This window comes from Python bivittatus, unplaced genomic scaffold (assembly GCF_059951505.1).
Source record: "Python bivittatus isolate LINGU-HERP-01145 unplaced genomic scaffold, Pbiv_v1 ctg000080_np1212, whole genome shotgun sequence".
Classification (NCBI taxonomy): Eukaryota; Metazoa; Chordata; class Lepidosauria; order Squamata; family Pythonidae; genus Python; species Python bivittatus.
Window position 1 is genome coordinate 51,801,867 of NW_028277035.1, and position 16,905 is coordinate 51,818,771.

Below are 16,905 nucleotides of genomic sequence, written 5' to 3' on the forward strand. Positions count from 1 at the left end.
TAACTCTCAAATCATCTTATGACAGCAGTCCTGTGAGGTAGGTTGAGTTAAGAGAGAATGATTGGCCCAGAATGATTGGTACAGAGAAAGAAGAAGCTAATGTGTGTGCCCTGGGAGTAATAATTCACTCAAAAGTTATGATATATACAAAACCAGCGAGGAAATAAATTTGAACAATGGAAGGATGAAAAGAAGGCCTGTTTATTTTGACTAAATTGCATCACTTCTGTTTCTTGATTCACAGCTATAAAAGAGAGAGGAGGCTGAGAATACTTGAGGCTGGCTTGCTGAAATAAAATAGTTTTCATTAGAATTAGACTTGGCATAAAACAAAAACTATGAGTAGACTCAAGAAAAGGCTCTGTTTTGAGAGAAATTACCTGCTGAATTTTATTGCCAATCATAGATCCACTTTTATCTATAACAAAGATGATATTTTTGGGAAATGATGGCATTTCACTGGGTGCAAAATAATGGACAAAATAACCGTTCACAATCTGAAATTAACAAAATATATCATTTTAATATGTTATAGATACATATTTTGATACAGTGGAAGATAAAAGAACTAAAATTAGCTAAATAGAGTACCTGCTCAAAAATACAGTTTGGGTGAAGAAATACATTTCTACAAGTCATTCAGCTCTCCCAAGTACACATTAGCTTGTAGTACAGAAGGTGTTGAAGTCAAGAAAACTAAACCAACCTTTTATCTAAGGACTTCTACTTTAACAAAGTATAAATTGGTATGTATTCCTAGTAATAGATATATAATTCACTTCAGTAAAATATATACCCTGAATGGAAATGACCTACTTTTATTGATATATGAGATCTTTTGACTGTATCTTTTGATTGTATCTGTTTCAACTGGGGTTGGGATTACCCCCTTTCCCATAGGGTACAGACCAACAAAAAGTGTGTGTCATTTCTCTTAAGCCCTTTCCCTGCTCTGCAGTTACACTGTTGTCCACCATCTGTTCCCCAGCCTGAAATTTGCTGACCTTGTCACTGATCCGTGTCCTACCATGACTGCTTCCATTTCATGTTCCTGTCAGTCACTGATCTTTCCTCCAAGATAACGGGTGGCAAAGCTTAACAGATTTTCTCTCTGAGGCTGCCTTGGACAGTGTGGAGTAAGAAAGGGGAAAACTAAATCTAACCCAGTACAGCTTAACCCAGTCTCAGTTGTGGGTCTAGGGATGAGATGAAGTACCTCATGGGTAGATAGCGGGAAAAAGAAAAGAGGTTTCCGGGGCAAGCTTGTGGTATCGGTGCAAGTGGGAACATAGCCTAAGGGAAATTGCAATGAGTTTATGACAGAATCTGGGAGACCTGGGAAATAAATTGGCATTCCCAAGACTCTGAAGGTTTTTATTACATTTCTAGTAAGTTTTTGAACAAACAAGATTAGCTTTTGTTTATGTCCCTTGGGTTCACATTTCAGGACTCTGAATCATAGAAAACATTGGAATCATTGCCCGAAACTGAGGCTGAGACCTCTCTAAATGGTCCTTTCTCAAAGCTAAGGAATTCAGCTAAGTATAACAAAGGGCACAGTCAGGCAGCCACTGAAGTGCCATCGTCCAGTCCAGAAGCAGGCAGAAAAATATGCCACATATTTCATGAGGGCAGTGAGTGCTGCTGTCCTGATCATTTTCCTGAGGAAAAGGATGGGTGGGTTCCCCTGGTTTCCTTTTCCTTCCCACCAAGTATTACCTGCTGATGGGAAAAGCCATCACCTATGAATACCTGGTGGGACAGGGATGGTACGTGTAGGTGGGAACTTAGAACAGCTAGTTTGGCCAACTGACAGCCAGTATGAAGACAGGAAGGTGCTCCATATCCTTGACCTGTCATTTGGGCCATTTTCCAGATAAGGGTGTAGCACAGTAGTGAAAGAACATTAGATTCCTCTCCAAAAATAACTTAGCTGACAGGTCACAGGTGCTGAGGGCAAGGGGTGAGGTGGGTGGCAGTGGTCAAAAACAAGAGAGCTCCACCCTCAACTAGCATTGTAAGGATATGGCAGGAAGTGGCTATGGCTGCCAGCACTGCAAATAGCCAAAGGAATAGGCAAAATGGCACCACGTCTTCCCACCAAAGTAATAAAAACAGTTCTGCCCTTTGTTGGCAGTAGTAGTGGAAAACCTGCATTTGTGACCAAACCAGCAACACACAGCTGGAAGAACATGGCTCTCTTTCCCAGATTAAATCAAGCTTCTGGGTAACACTAGCTATGGAATGCTAGTCCTGTTTTTTAAATACGTGTCTAACACTGTTTCAAAAGAGCACTAAAACCTGTTTCTAGTCTCTCCGGCAGCACAGGCCAAAAGGGCTGTGGAGCTCTGTGTCCTGTGAGCAAAGGAGGGAACCTGCCTGCAATAGCCTAAAGTGGCAGACAGAAGAGAGGCGGATCCCAATGCCTGATCTCATCAGAAAGGGCATGAAGCATGCTGGATCTTATCTATGCAAACTTTCCGCCAGAAGAGGGAAAACGTTACTTTACAACTGGAAAAGCTGAAAATGACTTTTACTGCCTTAGCTCAGAGCTGGGCATGAAAGCAATATCTCAAGGACTCCCCCCCCCCCCCCATTACTGACAAATGTTTATGACACTGGAAGATTTCAGGATGGACCCTAAATAATGACCATTGTTGTAATCACATGTGAATTAAAAGCATCACATGTTACCTGTATGTCTCCCATGGCAACATTCCTTTTAACATCATAACGTATGAGGAAATCTCCATCTAGAAGAGTCTCTTCCAGCTCAGGGCTTTTCCTTTGTTGACTTAAGGTTGGTTTAAATGAAATATGAGCCTGAACGTTAATGACAAACAAAAACCATCAATCAGACAAGCTAAAAATGCAACAATGATTTCTTATTGTTGGGGGGTTTTCTAAGGAGCTTTAAGAATTTTGGTCCAAATCCATCCACATACCTTGGTCTCCTCCTGTGTCTTTATGAGAGCATCATTCATTTCATTGCTCATGAAGGTGCTTTCTGTTTCTAAGAAGGATATACCTTGTGGCTCAAAGATGTGAGTATCAATCTAAGGAAAAGCAAAAGCAAAGGATGTGATTGGGTCCAATCTTCTAAAGGTGAGCTGGTCTTGACAGGTGGACAAAACTGTTGATGGCGACTTTACCTGAAAGTGTTTCACCAGCTGTTTGGGCTTGACCTTGATGATCAATTCATACTTCCCTAGCTTTCGATCAAGTAATTGCTCATACTCCAACGCAAAGGTAACTTTACCTGCTGCTGCAACATTAACTGAGACACTAAACTTTTCCAATTTTCTTCCAGCCGATCTATAAATGAGAAAAGTATAATTTAGGCTGTGTTTATGTTACAATTTAGTTGGTCACCTCTAAGTTTCTATGTTGGTTTTAGGAAGTCTGTTCACCAAAAGGTCTTCTGACTAGTCTTCAGTATTTTATGGGACTAGATACAATCCTTGTAAGATACTCTCTGTAAATGTTTGGGTTAAATTTGGAAGAATTCATCATATTAAGGCAATACAATGGTTGCGTAAATCCATGCTGCCTTGATTAGATTTGAAGTGAACTACAGAGGAACTTTAAAATACTAAATCAGGGATAACCAATCCTAATTACATCATCTAAAAATGAGCCCACCAAGCATGAAGAAAAACCTGTTTATTACAAAAGCAAAGCAATGAAATTGAGGGCAAGTCTGCTTGAGGATTCTGTATTAGGACAAAAGCAGTTCTGAACCTCTGTGTTCCCATGAAGTCAGTATAGGACTGATACAAAACAGAACTGATTTCTGGCTCAGGTGTAGTATAGTGAAAGCAGATTGCCAGCTTGTTTTGAAGATGCTACACCTCCATTCCCGTTTGAGGAAATTCTTGCTTCATTCTCCATTCTAATTCTAAGATGCAGGTCCTGAAAGAGAAATGCTAGCTTGAGAGCATTGTAGTTCCCGTTCAGTAACTGAGACCAAAATGAGTGAGGATGAAATGGAAGTGTTTTGCCATTTCAGGACTGAGCTAGCTGACATGCAAATACCAGTCTGTTGAGCATTAACAGTGTTGTTAGTTTCATGTTCTCAGCATTTCATGTTAGTAGAGGATAAAAATATGGGTCATCTTTCAGGTGCTTTTGAGGAATTGGGGAAAGGAAATGGTGGCAGTGTGGAAGATTTTCTTGACATCCTTCTAGTCCAACCCCTGTCCAGGCAGGGATCCTCAGACCATCTAGGACAGAGTAGTCCAACCTTTGCTTGAAAACCTCCAGTGATGGAGCACCCACAACTCCAAGATGCAGGCCATTACATTGCTTAATTGCTCTCACAGCAGGATATTCCTCCATATTTCGAATTTGGATCTTCCTTTGTAAAATCTCTACTCATTGGTTCTATCTTTGGATGATAAAGAGAATAAATCCCCAACCTCTTCCCTGTGTCAGCCCTTCAAGTATTGGAAGGCTGCTATCTTGTCTGTCTTTAGTCTTCAGGCTAAACATACCCACTTCCTTTAAATGTTCTTCATAGGATTTAGCCTCCAAATCCCTCACCATCTTTGTTGCTCTTCTCTGCAGTCCTTCCAATTCCTCCTTTTCTTATTGAGGTGTCCTGAACTAGACACAGTATTCCAGATGCAGTCCGACCAGATCCTTCTCACAAGTACTGTTGCTGAGCCAGGTACATCTTCTACATGTGCATCTGGTTTTTCCAACTGAAGTGCATAACCTTAAATTTCTTATCATTCAACTGCCTATTGTTGGATAGGACCCAATGTTCCAGTTTATCATGATCCTTTTGAACTTTGAACCTGCCTTCTTAAGTTAGCAATTTCCTCCAGCTTTGTGTCGTCTGCAAATTTTGATGAGCATCTCTTATATTCTCTCATCCATATGAAAATGTTGAAGAGCACTGGGCCCAGAACAGAACCCTGAGGTACTCCACTACATACTCCCTACCCGTAGGTATAGATATATTAAGGACCACACATTTGTTCAGTTTTTACAATTGAACAACTAACTGTGTATCAGTGTAGTATTGGGACCATTCATCCCTCATGGTTCCATTTTTTCAAGAAGAAGGCTACGACCATCTTTTTCAAACACCTTATTGAAGTCTAAGTACACCACTTCCAGAGCATTCCCTTGTTTTACTAATCAAGTCAATTTGTCCAAAAAAAAAAAAAAAGATTGGTCTGGCACGACCTGTTTTTAACAAACCCACGCTGACTTCTAGTAATCACTTTGTTCCTTTCTAAGTGCTTGCAAACCCACTGCTTGATGATCTTTGCTAGGATTTCTGCAGATAGTCTGTAGTTTCCTAGGTCCACTTTTTCCACTTTTAAAAAGATCAGAACAACATTAGCTCTTCTCCAATCTCCTGTTACTTCCCCTGTACTCCAGGAATTCTCAAAGAGTACAGTCAGTGGTTCTGAGATCACACCTGCCAGTTTCTTTAGCACCCAGAGATTAATCTATCTGGTCCCAGAGACTTGAATTCATTCACAGCAGCTAAATGTTCTGTCAGCAGTTGCTTACCTGTTTTGACCTGTGTTTCACTTCTGCCTTCACCCTGCCCTCTTCCCCTGTGTGGCTTGTAACAGATACATGCCCAAAGAACCCTTTTTTGCTATTTTTGGCATTCACTGCAAGCCTCAGCTCATCCTTAGGCTTCCTGACACATCTTTAAAAATTCAGAGTATTTCCTGATATTCTGTTATCATCATCATCATCATCATCATCATCATCATCATCATCATCATCATCTTCATCCTTTTATCATATATATAGTATGTGTATGTATGTATGTATGTATGTATGTATGTATGTATGTATGTATATAAATAATATTGAAGGAAAAAACAAAAACATAGCCATTACTTGCATTAATACTTAAAACAAATCCTGTTATAATAAAGTTCCTTAATCAAGTTCTGCATAGATAGGTATTGAAGTGATAATGTATTCTAAGGCTATTCAGCTCTTTGGATTCAATCTCCAAAGTTGCTTTGGAATGCCTGGGTAGCACCAGTCTGCAGCACCTTAAAAGCAGCTGTATCTTTAGAGGCATGGCTGCTTTGTAATCAGGTGTTACCTTTGCAGTCCAAAATACCTCTTGAAGATCAGATGTGAAGCTCTGCACAACCCTTATGTATTCCTTTATACTTTGGGTGTGTGCTATATTTGGAAGTATTTGGCAGTAGTAAACAATACATGATCCACCTAAATTCTTTTTGCTGTTGTTGGATTATAAATCTAATCTGTTCCAGCTGACACTGTTCTGACACTATTATTCCTAGGCACCCAATTTGTACTGATAGAGTTCTGCAATTCAGAACAGGAGTTGTGTGAAGTATATGGGAATACAGCATATTTTCCTTCTGAAGGATCAGATATATAGCCTGAGAGGTCTTTGAACTACATGGGGGAACTCAGGTGGTTGCAGCGGCCTGGAAAGTTGTGCCCTCTACATTGAAATATCAGTTAAGGCTGTTTATGTTCAACCACGCTTTGGTTATCTATACTCTGCTGACATCTAAGCTGTGGATTATTTCCCCAGAGATAAGACCAGCCCCCATCTTGATATGTTTCTGGAAGGCCCTGAAGACATGGATTTGCCAGCAGGCCCAGGGACCCCAGATTGATATGGAGCCAATCAAGTGGTTGATTTGATTGTGTTTGTAGCCCCCGTGGGGGTGGGAGGGTTGATGGGTTTTTTGTATTGTGGATTATAATTCTGTAAGCCACCCAGAGTCACTGTGAGTTGGGTGGCTATGTAACAGTGGGAACTGGATTCATTATCTGCATGTGCCAAGGAACAGTGTGTGATATGCACTGAATGGGTCTGGTTAAGAAAAGACATCAACTTAAAAGCAAAACTTGGGAAAAATTCTGGTACTTACTTGACCAATCCAGCACTTTGACCTCGTGAAACGGCAGAATCATACTGAGCTTGGGCAGCCATTTTCTCCTTGATTATTCCAGGATATGTCTTTCCATCTATGGTCCTTTAAAATAGATGTTTCAAAGAGTTCATAAAGGTCCAGAAAAAGGCAAGGAAAACCTGACATGTGGTAGTAAGGTATTTCATGAACAGAAAGAAAATTAAATCCTACATGATAGGATTTAATATAATTTTAATATAATTTTAACTATAATTTAGAAGTGGGACCTTTTAAAGTGTTGAGGGAAAATGTAATTTCTCCCGCTATTGTTCTTTATTCAGCCCAATCAATTGAGGAAATAGGGTTGTACAGACAAACCCCAATGCTTGAATAACTCTTGTGATTACCTTTTAATTTATCCATTTTTTTTTTTTTTTTGCTCTGAATGAAAAATATGAACCTCGTGGTTCTAACACTTGGATTCTAAGTTCAGCCTATCAGACAGATGGAATTAACCTCCCCTATCCTCAGTCTGTGGAATGAGAGTTCTGTTAGGGTTTGGGCATTATCTGTTGTCAAAACTGAATGAGATTTATATTCAATGATTTCAACTGTTCTGAAAATATCTCCCAGTTTTACAAACTTACACCATTATGGTTTGTTTTTAATTTGATCTGTATTTGTGTGCTTTTAGTCCCAAATTACATATTTGGGGAGTTGTATGCTGCTCCAGATTAGGTAATGGGAGTGCCTTTTAAACCTTGAAAAATGAATAAATAAAATTCAGATATTGAGCTGTACTTTAGTGGATTTGCCACCTAAATTTCTCTCATAGATCAGCTTCAAAAAAGGTCTGGTTAAAAGGAGCTATGGGCCTGATGGTATCTACCAGATTTAGCATGAAGTAAAATTTTAGCAATCTTGACATTTTTACAAACTTTGTAAACAAGAAATAGGCATATATCCTGTAGGCCAATTTTTCTCAACCTTGGCAATTTAAGATGTGTGGACTTCAACTCCCAGAATTCCCCAGCCAGCAAGCAAGTTGAGCAACACTGCTGTAGAAGTGTTGTAGAGAAATATATTTACTCCTTTTGTTCTATAGTCCTCAGCAGGAGATGGACTGTCTCCTCTTGCCCAAATTCTGAAATGCCCCATCTTTTAAAAAGCCTAAAATGGGTGCTTACATGTTGAAGTTGGTGATGAAGGCTTTCTTGGGTAGCTCTACTTCAAAAAGAGCCTCCTTAGATTCATTTGCCCTGTTGACAACTCTGCTGGTGATGACCGTGCGGGCATACCGTGACGTGACTCTGCAGTCAATGTTCAGGCTGTAGATTTCAATGGCATTCTGTGGAAGAAGAGGGAAATGTTCTATTGATTTCTTTGCTGGAAATCATTACTGGCTAACAATTGAACAAAGGCTAAAAATATTAGTAGCAATCAACTTTTGATATGAGAATTTTCTGTAATAAAAATGCAAAAGTATTCTTTTAAAATATTAAACTATTGCTATATTATCTGAATATATCATATAAAACATAAAATACAGTACTTTGCTGAAAAACGTGCTGTCGTAAGAATTCGATTTGTTTTGCTGTGTCTGGCATACCAACAGCCACCTCCAAACCCTGACATTTCGGGAGTGCAGTATCTACAGCCAGGCAACCTTTTCTGACACCCAAGAAAGAAAATCCTATAAACATCTTCACCTTCCTGAAAGAGCACCCACCCGCCCTGCAAAATGCATTACTCTCTCATGATATCCTGAATCAGCCACAAGATACAGCTTTATCTTATGCTTCCTTAAGACATGGACATCCCTGTGTCTTTCTATTTATACTTGTATTTTGTATTTGTCCCAAACAATAAAGAATAAAATAAATAATCAAGGTTGGTGTTTGGCAGACTGTTAAAACAAAAATGAGTTATAGATTACAAGGAGAAAAGACTCAGCCGCTTTTCAGCATAGCATGTATGTGTTCTGTATGTTGCAAGCACATGGCTGGCTGCCTCTGGCAGATGAACTGCCTGATGCTCTCTCTGCCTCATAACTTTTAAATAAACCAAAACCAGATATTTGCCCTTAATGTTTCATTAGAATAGGATTGTCAAAGTGTAGAACGTTGTAATAGTGTACAGAGTCTGCACGAGTCCCTTTTAGAAAGTTAAAATCTCATTGATGAATGCATTTTCATTTCCCTTCCCATGTATTGACAATTTTTGTTTAATTAAAGATTGATTTAACAATTAATACTTCTTTAGAAGTCATAATTGGCTTAAGGACTTGGCTTTGCTTATAAACTATCTCAGATTCTGTACATGCAGCTGAATGGATGTGAACTTCTACCTAGGATCCTGGAGTGCTGGTATCTGCAGGGGTGTCCACAAAGGGGTGGGGGGTGTTAAAAAGTTAAGAAGGTGGGTGCAGCTATGCTATTGAAGTTCTGCCTCTTTGCATATGCATCAGTACAACAGGTGGGCTTTCAATCATGCGGACGTGCAGCCACTTTGACTTTTTTGAGCCTTGAGTGATTCCAAACTGCCAGGACCACGGGAAGATACCCTTATTTTTTTTTTTAAATAAATCTTTCTTAGCTTATAAAATTTAACACAAACAAATACCTAACAAACATAAAATGAGAAGAGCGAGTAGAGATAGAAAAAGAAAGAAAAAGAAAAAAAACCCCTAAAGGCCAATACCACACAGCCACAAAAAGAAAAAAAAATCACGAAATTTTTTTAAAAACAGGGTTTCCTTCTAACTAAACAGTGACTATTTTAACTATTTACATGTCTTCTTCTTTTCTTGGTTCCTTCATCTTGTCTTTGTTTCTATTTTATTCACAGTTCTTACTTATCACTCTAAATGTTCATCTGTATGGAGTATATCGTTTCCATATAGCCAAAAAAAAGGTTTCCAGTTTATTATAAAATCATCGACATCTTTATCTTTTAGCTGGTCAGTCAGTTTAGCCATTGGAGCAATTTCCAAAGATTTGAGTAACCATTCCTCTAGGGTTGGTACGTTTTCCTCTTTCCATTTAGCTGCATAGACAACTCTTGCTGCGGTGATCAGATGTAGTAGAAGATTTCCATGTTTTTTCTCAATTTCTTTGTCCATAAATCTGAGTAAGTACAATTCAGGTTTCTTAATCATTTCCATTGTCAATATTTTGCAAATATTTTTATGTATTGACTCCCAATATTTTTTAACTTTTGGACACGTCCACCACATATGGTATAAAGTACCAATTTCCTTTTTACACTTCCAACATACATACGATATTGTGTTATACATTTTATTTAATTTATCAGGGGTTATGTACCACCGGTACATCATTTTATAAAAATTTTCTTTCAAATTATAATTTAATGTAAATTTTAACCCTTTGGTCCACATTTTTTTCCATAATTCATACTTAATATTATAGCCAAAATTTTTCTCCCATTTTTTCATACAATCTTTATTTTGAACTTCCCTCCTTTTAACATGTAATAAAATTGTATATATTTTGGCTATCATATGATCACTATTTATATTAGTTTGAGTGTCCCACCATGATAATTCTTTTGTAAATTTATAATTTTTGATATCTATTTTAAATTGTTCTTTCAGTTGGAAATATGTGAAGGTACCCCTCCTTTTCCAATTCCTCTCTTGTTTTTAATCTATACGACAATCCTTCCAAGTTTAGTAGTTCTGAATATCTCAACCATTTATAATTTCCTACATTATCCCGTCTTGTAAAAGTTTCTTGTGGAGAGATCCAGAGCAGAATGTTTGGTGTTAGGATAGATTTATACTTATTCCAAATTCTAAAAATTGACTTTCTTATAGTATGATTATTAAAAGCTTTATTCGTTTTAATTTTGTTATACTAAAAGTATCCGTGCCAACCAAATTTTAAATCATGTCCTTCTAAATTTAATAATCTTCAATTTTCTAATGTAACCCAATCTTTTATCCATAGCAAACCACTCACTTCATAATACAATCTTATATCAGGCAGTCCCAAACCTCCTCTTTCTTTACTGTCTTGTAGTAATTTAATTTTTATTCTTGATTTCCTCCCCTGCCAAATAAATTTTGACAGGTCTCTTTGCCAAGTTTTGAAAGTTTTATCCGTAATTAAAATTGGGATATTTTGTTGTTTAGTCGTTAAGTCGTGTCCGATTCTTCGTGACCCCATGAACCATGTCGCGCCAGGCCTTCCTGTCCTTCACTGCCTCCCTGAGTTTGCTCAGTTTCATGCTCATTGCTTCAGTGATGCTATCTAACCATCTCATTCTCTGCCGCCCTCTTCTCCTTTTGCCTTCAATCTTTCCCAGCATCAGGGTCTTTTCCAAAGAGTCCTCTCTTTGCATTAGGTGACCAAAGTATCTGAGCTTGAGCTTCATTATCAATCCTTCCAATGAGCAATCAGGGTTGATTTCCTTTAAGATTGACTGGTTTGACCTCCTAGCAGTCCAGGGGACTCTGAAGAGTCTTCTCCAGCACCACAGTTCAAAGGCATCAATTCTTCAGTGCTCAGCCTTCTTTATGGTCCAGCTCTCACAGCCGTACATTACTACTGGAAAAACCATAGCTTTGACTATGCGGATCTTTGTCGGCAAGGTGATGTCTCTGCTTTTTAATATGCTATCTAGATTTGCCATAGCTTTCCTCCCAAGGAGCAAGTGTCATTTAATTTCATGGCTGCAGTCTCCGTCTGCAGTGATCTTGGAACCCAAATAAATGAAGTCTGTTACTGCTTCCATTTCTACCCCTTCTATTTGCCAGGAATTGATGGGTTCAGATGCCATGATCTTAGTTTTTTTAATGTTGAGTTTCAAGCCAGTTTTTGCACTCTCCTCTTTCACCCTCATCAAGAGTCTCTTTAGTTCTTCTTCACTTGGCAATATATTCATTTTAATTTTAGATAGTCTTCCTAATAATGATAAATGTAGATTTTCCCATTTTACTAAATCTTGTTTAATCCATATCTTTACATAATTGTTTTGAAATAAATCAGTATTCCTTTTTGAAATTTCTATTCCCAAATATCTTACTTTTTTTACATTTTGAAAGCCTGTCTTCTGTTCCAACAGTTCTTGGCTATTTTGTGGCATATTTAAATTTATCATTTTTGTTTTTTGATTATTTATTTTAAATCCTGCTATGTCTCCAAATTCTGATAGCGTATTTAGTAAATGCTCTAGGGACTCCTGTGGATTTTGCATTGTAATTACTAAATCATCAGCGGAGGCTTTTAATTTGTATATTTCTTGTTTTATCTTTACCCCTTGTATACAGTCTTCTTTTCTAATACCCTCTGTTAATACTTCTAAAACTAATATAAATAGTAAAGGAGATAGAGGACAACCTTGTCTTGTTTCCTTTTCAATTGGACATTCTTGTGTCATGTCCCCATTTACCACTATTCTGGCTTTTCGTATCGTATAGATTGCTCTTACTGCATTTAAAAAAATCTCTCCAAAATCCATTGCCTCTAATGTCTTGGACATAAAATTCCAATTTAGATTATCAAATGCTTTTTCAGCGTCCAAGAATAGGAGGGTAATTTGTTTTCATTATGTATTTGTGCATATTCTATTAGATCTATAACTGTTCTTATATTATCTTTTATATACCTCTGTGGTAGGAAACCATTTTGATCATGGTTAACTATTTCTTGTAATATAATTTTTAATCTTTCTGTTAAGATTGAAGTATATATTTTATAATCATTATTCAAAAGGGATATGGGTCTATAATTTTTGCATAATTTTAAGTCTTGATCTTCTTTTGGAATTAAAACAATGTTAGCCTCTGTCCACGATTTAGGTATCTGATTCCCTATCAAAATTGAATTAAATAAGTCTTTAAGTAGTGGTACAATTTGATCTTGAAATTTTTTATAATAACTTGCTGAAAATCCATCTGGACCTGGGACCTTGCCTGTTTTCAATTTTTGAATCACTTGTATGATTTCCTGGTCTGTGATAGGATTATTTACTATTATCTTTTGGTCCTTTGATAGTTTCTTTAAGTTACATTTCGAAAGATAATTTTCTATCTTTTCTATTGGCACCTCCCGTTTTTTATATAAATTCATATAGTATTTTTAAAAGGCATTTTTAATTCCTTCATTGTCAGTTAAATCTTCTTCATTATCTCGAATTTTAGTAATAGTATTTTTCCTCCTATCCTTTCTTAATTTATATGCTAACCATCTTCCAGCTTTATTAGCATATTCAAAATTTCTTTGTTTTATATATCTCAAATTTCTTTCGATTTCATTTGTTGTCAGAATATTAAGTTGCTGTTGCAAATTTTTATTTGATATTTTATATCTTCTTCTGATGGTTTTGCTTGGTGATCTTTTTCTTTTTGCTTAATCTGATCTAATAATAACTGAAGTTTTTGTTGTGATATTCTTTTGATATGTTTATTTAAATATATATAATAACCTCGCATGTAAGCTTTGCTAGCATCCCATACCATTGCTATATTCACTTCATTATTTAAATTTCATTCAAAGAATTCTTTTAATTTCTGTTTACTTTTTTCCACATATTCTTTTTTTTTCAAAAGATTTTCATGTAACCTCCATCTATATATTTTGGGGGGAATTTTTATATTTACCTGGACCGGATTGTGATCAGAGAAAGTTTTTGGGAGGATTGTTGCATTTATAATTTGGTTCGTTAAATTTGTTGTTAACCAAATCATATCTATTCTGGAGATTGATTTATTTCTATCAGAATAAAAAGTATAATCTTTTACATTGCCATTTTTATATCTCCAAGCATCTACAATAGTCAAATTGTCTATGATGTCAAAAAAAGATTTGGGTAGTTTTCCTTGATTATTTTTTATTTTTTGTTCAGATTTTCTGTCAATAGATGGTGATATAACCCCATTCCAATCCCTCATCAATATCCAATTATCATATGAAAGATCTATGAAAAGGTTTAATAGAGTCTTATAAAATTGATTCTGATTCTCATCTGGAGCATATATGCCCACCACTATTGTTTTAAAATTTTGCATTTCTATTTCTACTGCTATATACCTCCCTTTTTCATCAGTGATTACCAACCTACACTTTAAATTAGGCTTTACATACATTGCTATTCCATTTTTTTTTCATTTGCTACTATAAATTCATTCCCTAGCCTTTTATTAGTCAAATATTTAGTATCTGTTTTTCTGGGTCTCCTGTATACATACAATAGCCTGCTTTAATTTATTTAGATAATGAAATATTTTTTTCCTTTTGACTGGTGCATTCACTCCATTTATGTTCCATGACAAACATTTCAGTTCATTCATTAGAGAGGAGGGCTATAAATTCTTTAGAGTTTGAGGTTATTGCTGCTGTATTTTGTTCTTCAGTAAACACTGGTTTCCCCTTCGTCTCTTTATCTGTCTCTTTACCTCTTTTATCTTTAGTTTGATCTATTTCCTCCATATCTTTTCTATATTTTTTGAGAAACTCTTCCACCTTGGGAGCTGTATTCAACTTGTATCTGTGTTGATGGAATGTCCCAGTAACTCCCTCCAGCGTTTCCCATCTATATGGGATTTTTTTCCTTTTTAATATCTCTATGAGGAATGTATAATCTTTTCTTTTTTAAAATATTCTCAGGGGAATTTCCTTAAATATCGTTACATCCTGTCCTCCAATGTTAATTTTTTTACCATAAGAAGTCTGTATTATCATTTCCCTTGTTTTTGTTTGTTTGTTTTGAGAACTCAACTATAATGTCTCTCGGTCTCTTGTGAATACTAGCATATTTTGAGTTCACTCTGAACATTCTCTCTATATCCTCCTCCAATCTTTCCTCATCCCATCCAATTAAATTTGCAAGCATTTGTACAATTGTATCTTGAATTTCTGCTTCATTCTTTTCTGTTACTCCCCTAATCCTGAGACAATGTTCTTTTTCTTTTAGTTCTAATAATGTTAATCGATCTGCTTCATTATCTTTATCTAATTCTAATTTCTCAACTCTTTCTCTTATACATTGAATTTCTTCTTTCATTCCTCTTTCCATCTTTTCCAGCCTCTGTTCTAATCTTTTTTCCAACCCGTCTATTTTAGCTTCTAATAGCTGCGTTAAGTTCTGGGTAATACTTTGAGTTGTTTTTTTTGTGAAATCTTCAAACATGGCTCTCAGCCACTCTCTTTCTCCTCCCACTTCCAACCCCTTCCTATTCTGGTTCCTCGTGTTCATTTTTTCTATTTTTCTATTTTACTATATTTCTATATTTATACAATATATCTATACATTTCAACAAAGAATATTTCTATAACTATTCTTATCTATCTATACTCTGTACACAGCCTAATAGCTTAACATACTCTAATAGGTTTTCTAAACAATATGGCAATATGCGACAATTAATTAAATAAGTCCTTTTCCAGCTGGGTCTTGAAACAGTGATTCCCCCTTAGAAGTGTATAATTCACTCTTCTGTTTAGAAAGTCTCTTTCCTTTCTTTCCTCTGTAATTATTTAGAAGCGGCTTTCAATAGAAATGAGAGGAACGGCGACTCAAGCCCAAACAACCGGGCTACAAACATGGTCTCCACCAATTTTACCTCCTAGCTCCCTGGCTGAACTCTTTCATGAAAATGAAAATGAAAGCGATGGTCTCTCCTGCCTTCAGGACCCGCTGAGATTTCTTTGCCAGCAGTGCTCTCTGTCAGCGTTGCCTCCGTGGTCCGCCCATCTTTTTGACTCCGCAGGATCACTGGCTATCCGCGCTGCAGTTTTCCTTTTCTCTGAGCTGCAATTACACCTGTCCTGTCGTCATCTCTTCTAACCGGAAACCCCAAATGATTTCGGGAAGATACCCTTATTCAGTTGTGACAACAGACAATACCCAAACCCCAACAGAACTCTCATTCCACAGGCTGAGGATAGGGGAGGTTAACTCCATCTGTCTGATAGGCTGAACTTAGAATCCAAGAGTTGAACCCATTTTGGCCCCTGAATCCAATCCCTGCTCAGTGGAGAAATCCAAATTAATGTATCCCTTTGAACACGCTGAATGAGTTGCTGCCACCTCTCTGGAGAGCTGATTCCCCTGCCAAACTGCTCTTATTAACCTTCAGTTATGTCTTTACACTAATAATACACATACCCAAGTACAGTCACACATGCCATTTCTAAAGAGCATGTTCAGTTACAATGCAACATATCTACCCCCGCTCTAAGTCTGGTTCTTCTCAGATAGTCATTTGTTCTTATTTTCAACCTGTAAAATTAGTTGAATGATTAAAAATCAGAGGCATATATATTTCTCTCACATTTTAAAGAACAATTAAGCATCAACGAAGGCAAGTACCTGATGGATAACAGCATCTGCTAATACGATTTGTGAAGACAAAGCCACCCAGAGAATGAACCATTGGTTTTCCATTGTGGAAATGACAGAACCATAGAGGAAACCTTATTTATTGGAGAAAGTTAATGAATAACTACTCTTTGGTAAAATTTGTGAAACCAGTAAGCCTAATATTTACCCGGAGATGTAAGATATAATTAACCTAATCCTACATAATACAACTTCTTGCTAAAGTCTTGCTAAATATTCAAATATTGCTGCCTGGTTTAACTGTTATTGATTAGTTCCTGGGTACATTCTCTGGGATTAATGCCATCCTTTGATCAGCTGGACATTGACCTTGTAATTTCGAAAGGCTAGAGAAATATGATTTAAAGTTGGAGGCAGGGATGGACCTTCATTATCTTAAAAGATGTTTTCATTTCAGAAAGGTAGTAACTTTTGAGAAATATGGGGAGCTGAGGCATTTTTTTCTCCATACAAAGTTTATCAGGTATGGCTATTTTTCATCAGAAGCCAAGGTATTTTGATTGCCAACTAATTGCATTGGGTAGGCATAGATAATACTCAAAAAGTTAATATAACTCAAGCATTGGCTGGGCTTGATTGATCTAGGATTGCCAAACTTTCTTTTGGAGTAACCACTGCAACATTCAGATCAATAAAATAAGACCGCCTCTCCTATATAGTCTATCTG

At 36.8% G+C, this 16,905-nt stretch overlaps 1 protein-coding gene across 2 annotated transcripts in view; it reads right to left on the bottom strand.

The window, feature by feature from the left end:
• The window catches only part of LOC103060470 (inter-alpha-trypsin inhibitor heavy chain H4), a 35,592-nt gene extending 19,301 nt beyond the window's left edge, over positions 1–16,291 (bottom strand). For both annotated transcript variants that reach the window (XM_025172044.2, XM_025172043.2), the window contains exons 1-7: positions 16,209–16,291; positions 8,060–8,220; positions 6,891–6,995; positions 3,153–3,315; positions 2,946–3,056; positions 2,695–2,823; positions 381–497 (exon numbers count right to left, since the gene is read on the bottom strand). In XM_025172044.2, the coding sequence (XP_025027812.1) occupies positions 381–497; positions 2,695–2,823; positions 2,946–3,056; positions 3,153–3,315; positions 6,891–6,995; positions 8,060–8,220; positions 16,209–16,283 (861 nt within the window). In that variant the 5' untranslated portion in view covers positions 16,284–16,291. The remainder of the gene's footprint in view (positions 1–380; positions 498–2,694; positions 2,824–2,945; positions 3,057–3,152; positions 3,316–6,890; positions 6,996–8,059; positions 8,221–16,208) is intronic.
• Between the last annotated feature and the right edge of the window lie 614 nt (positions 16,292–16,905).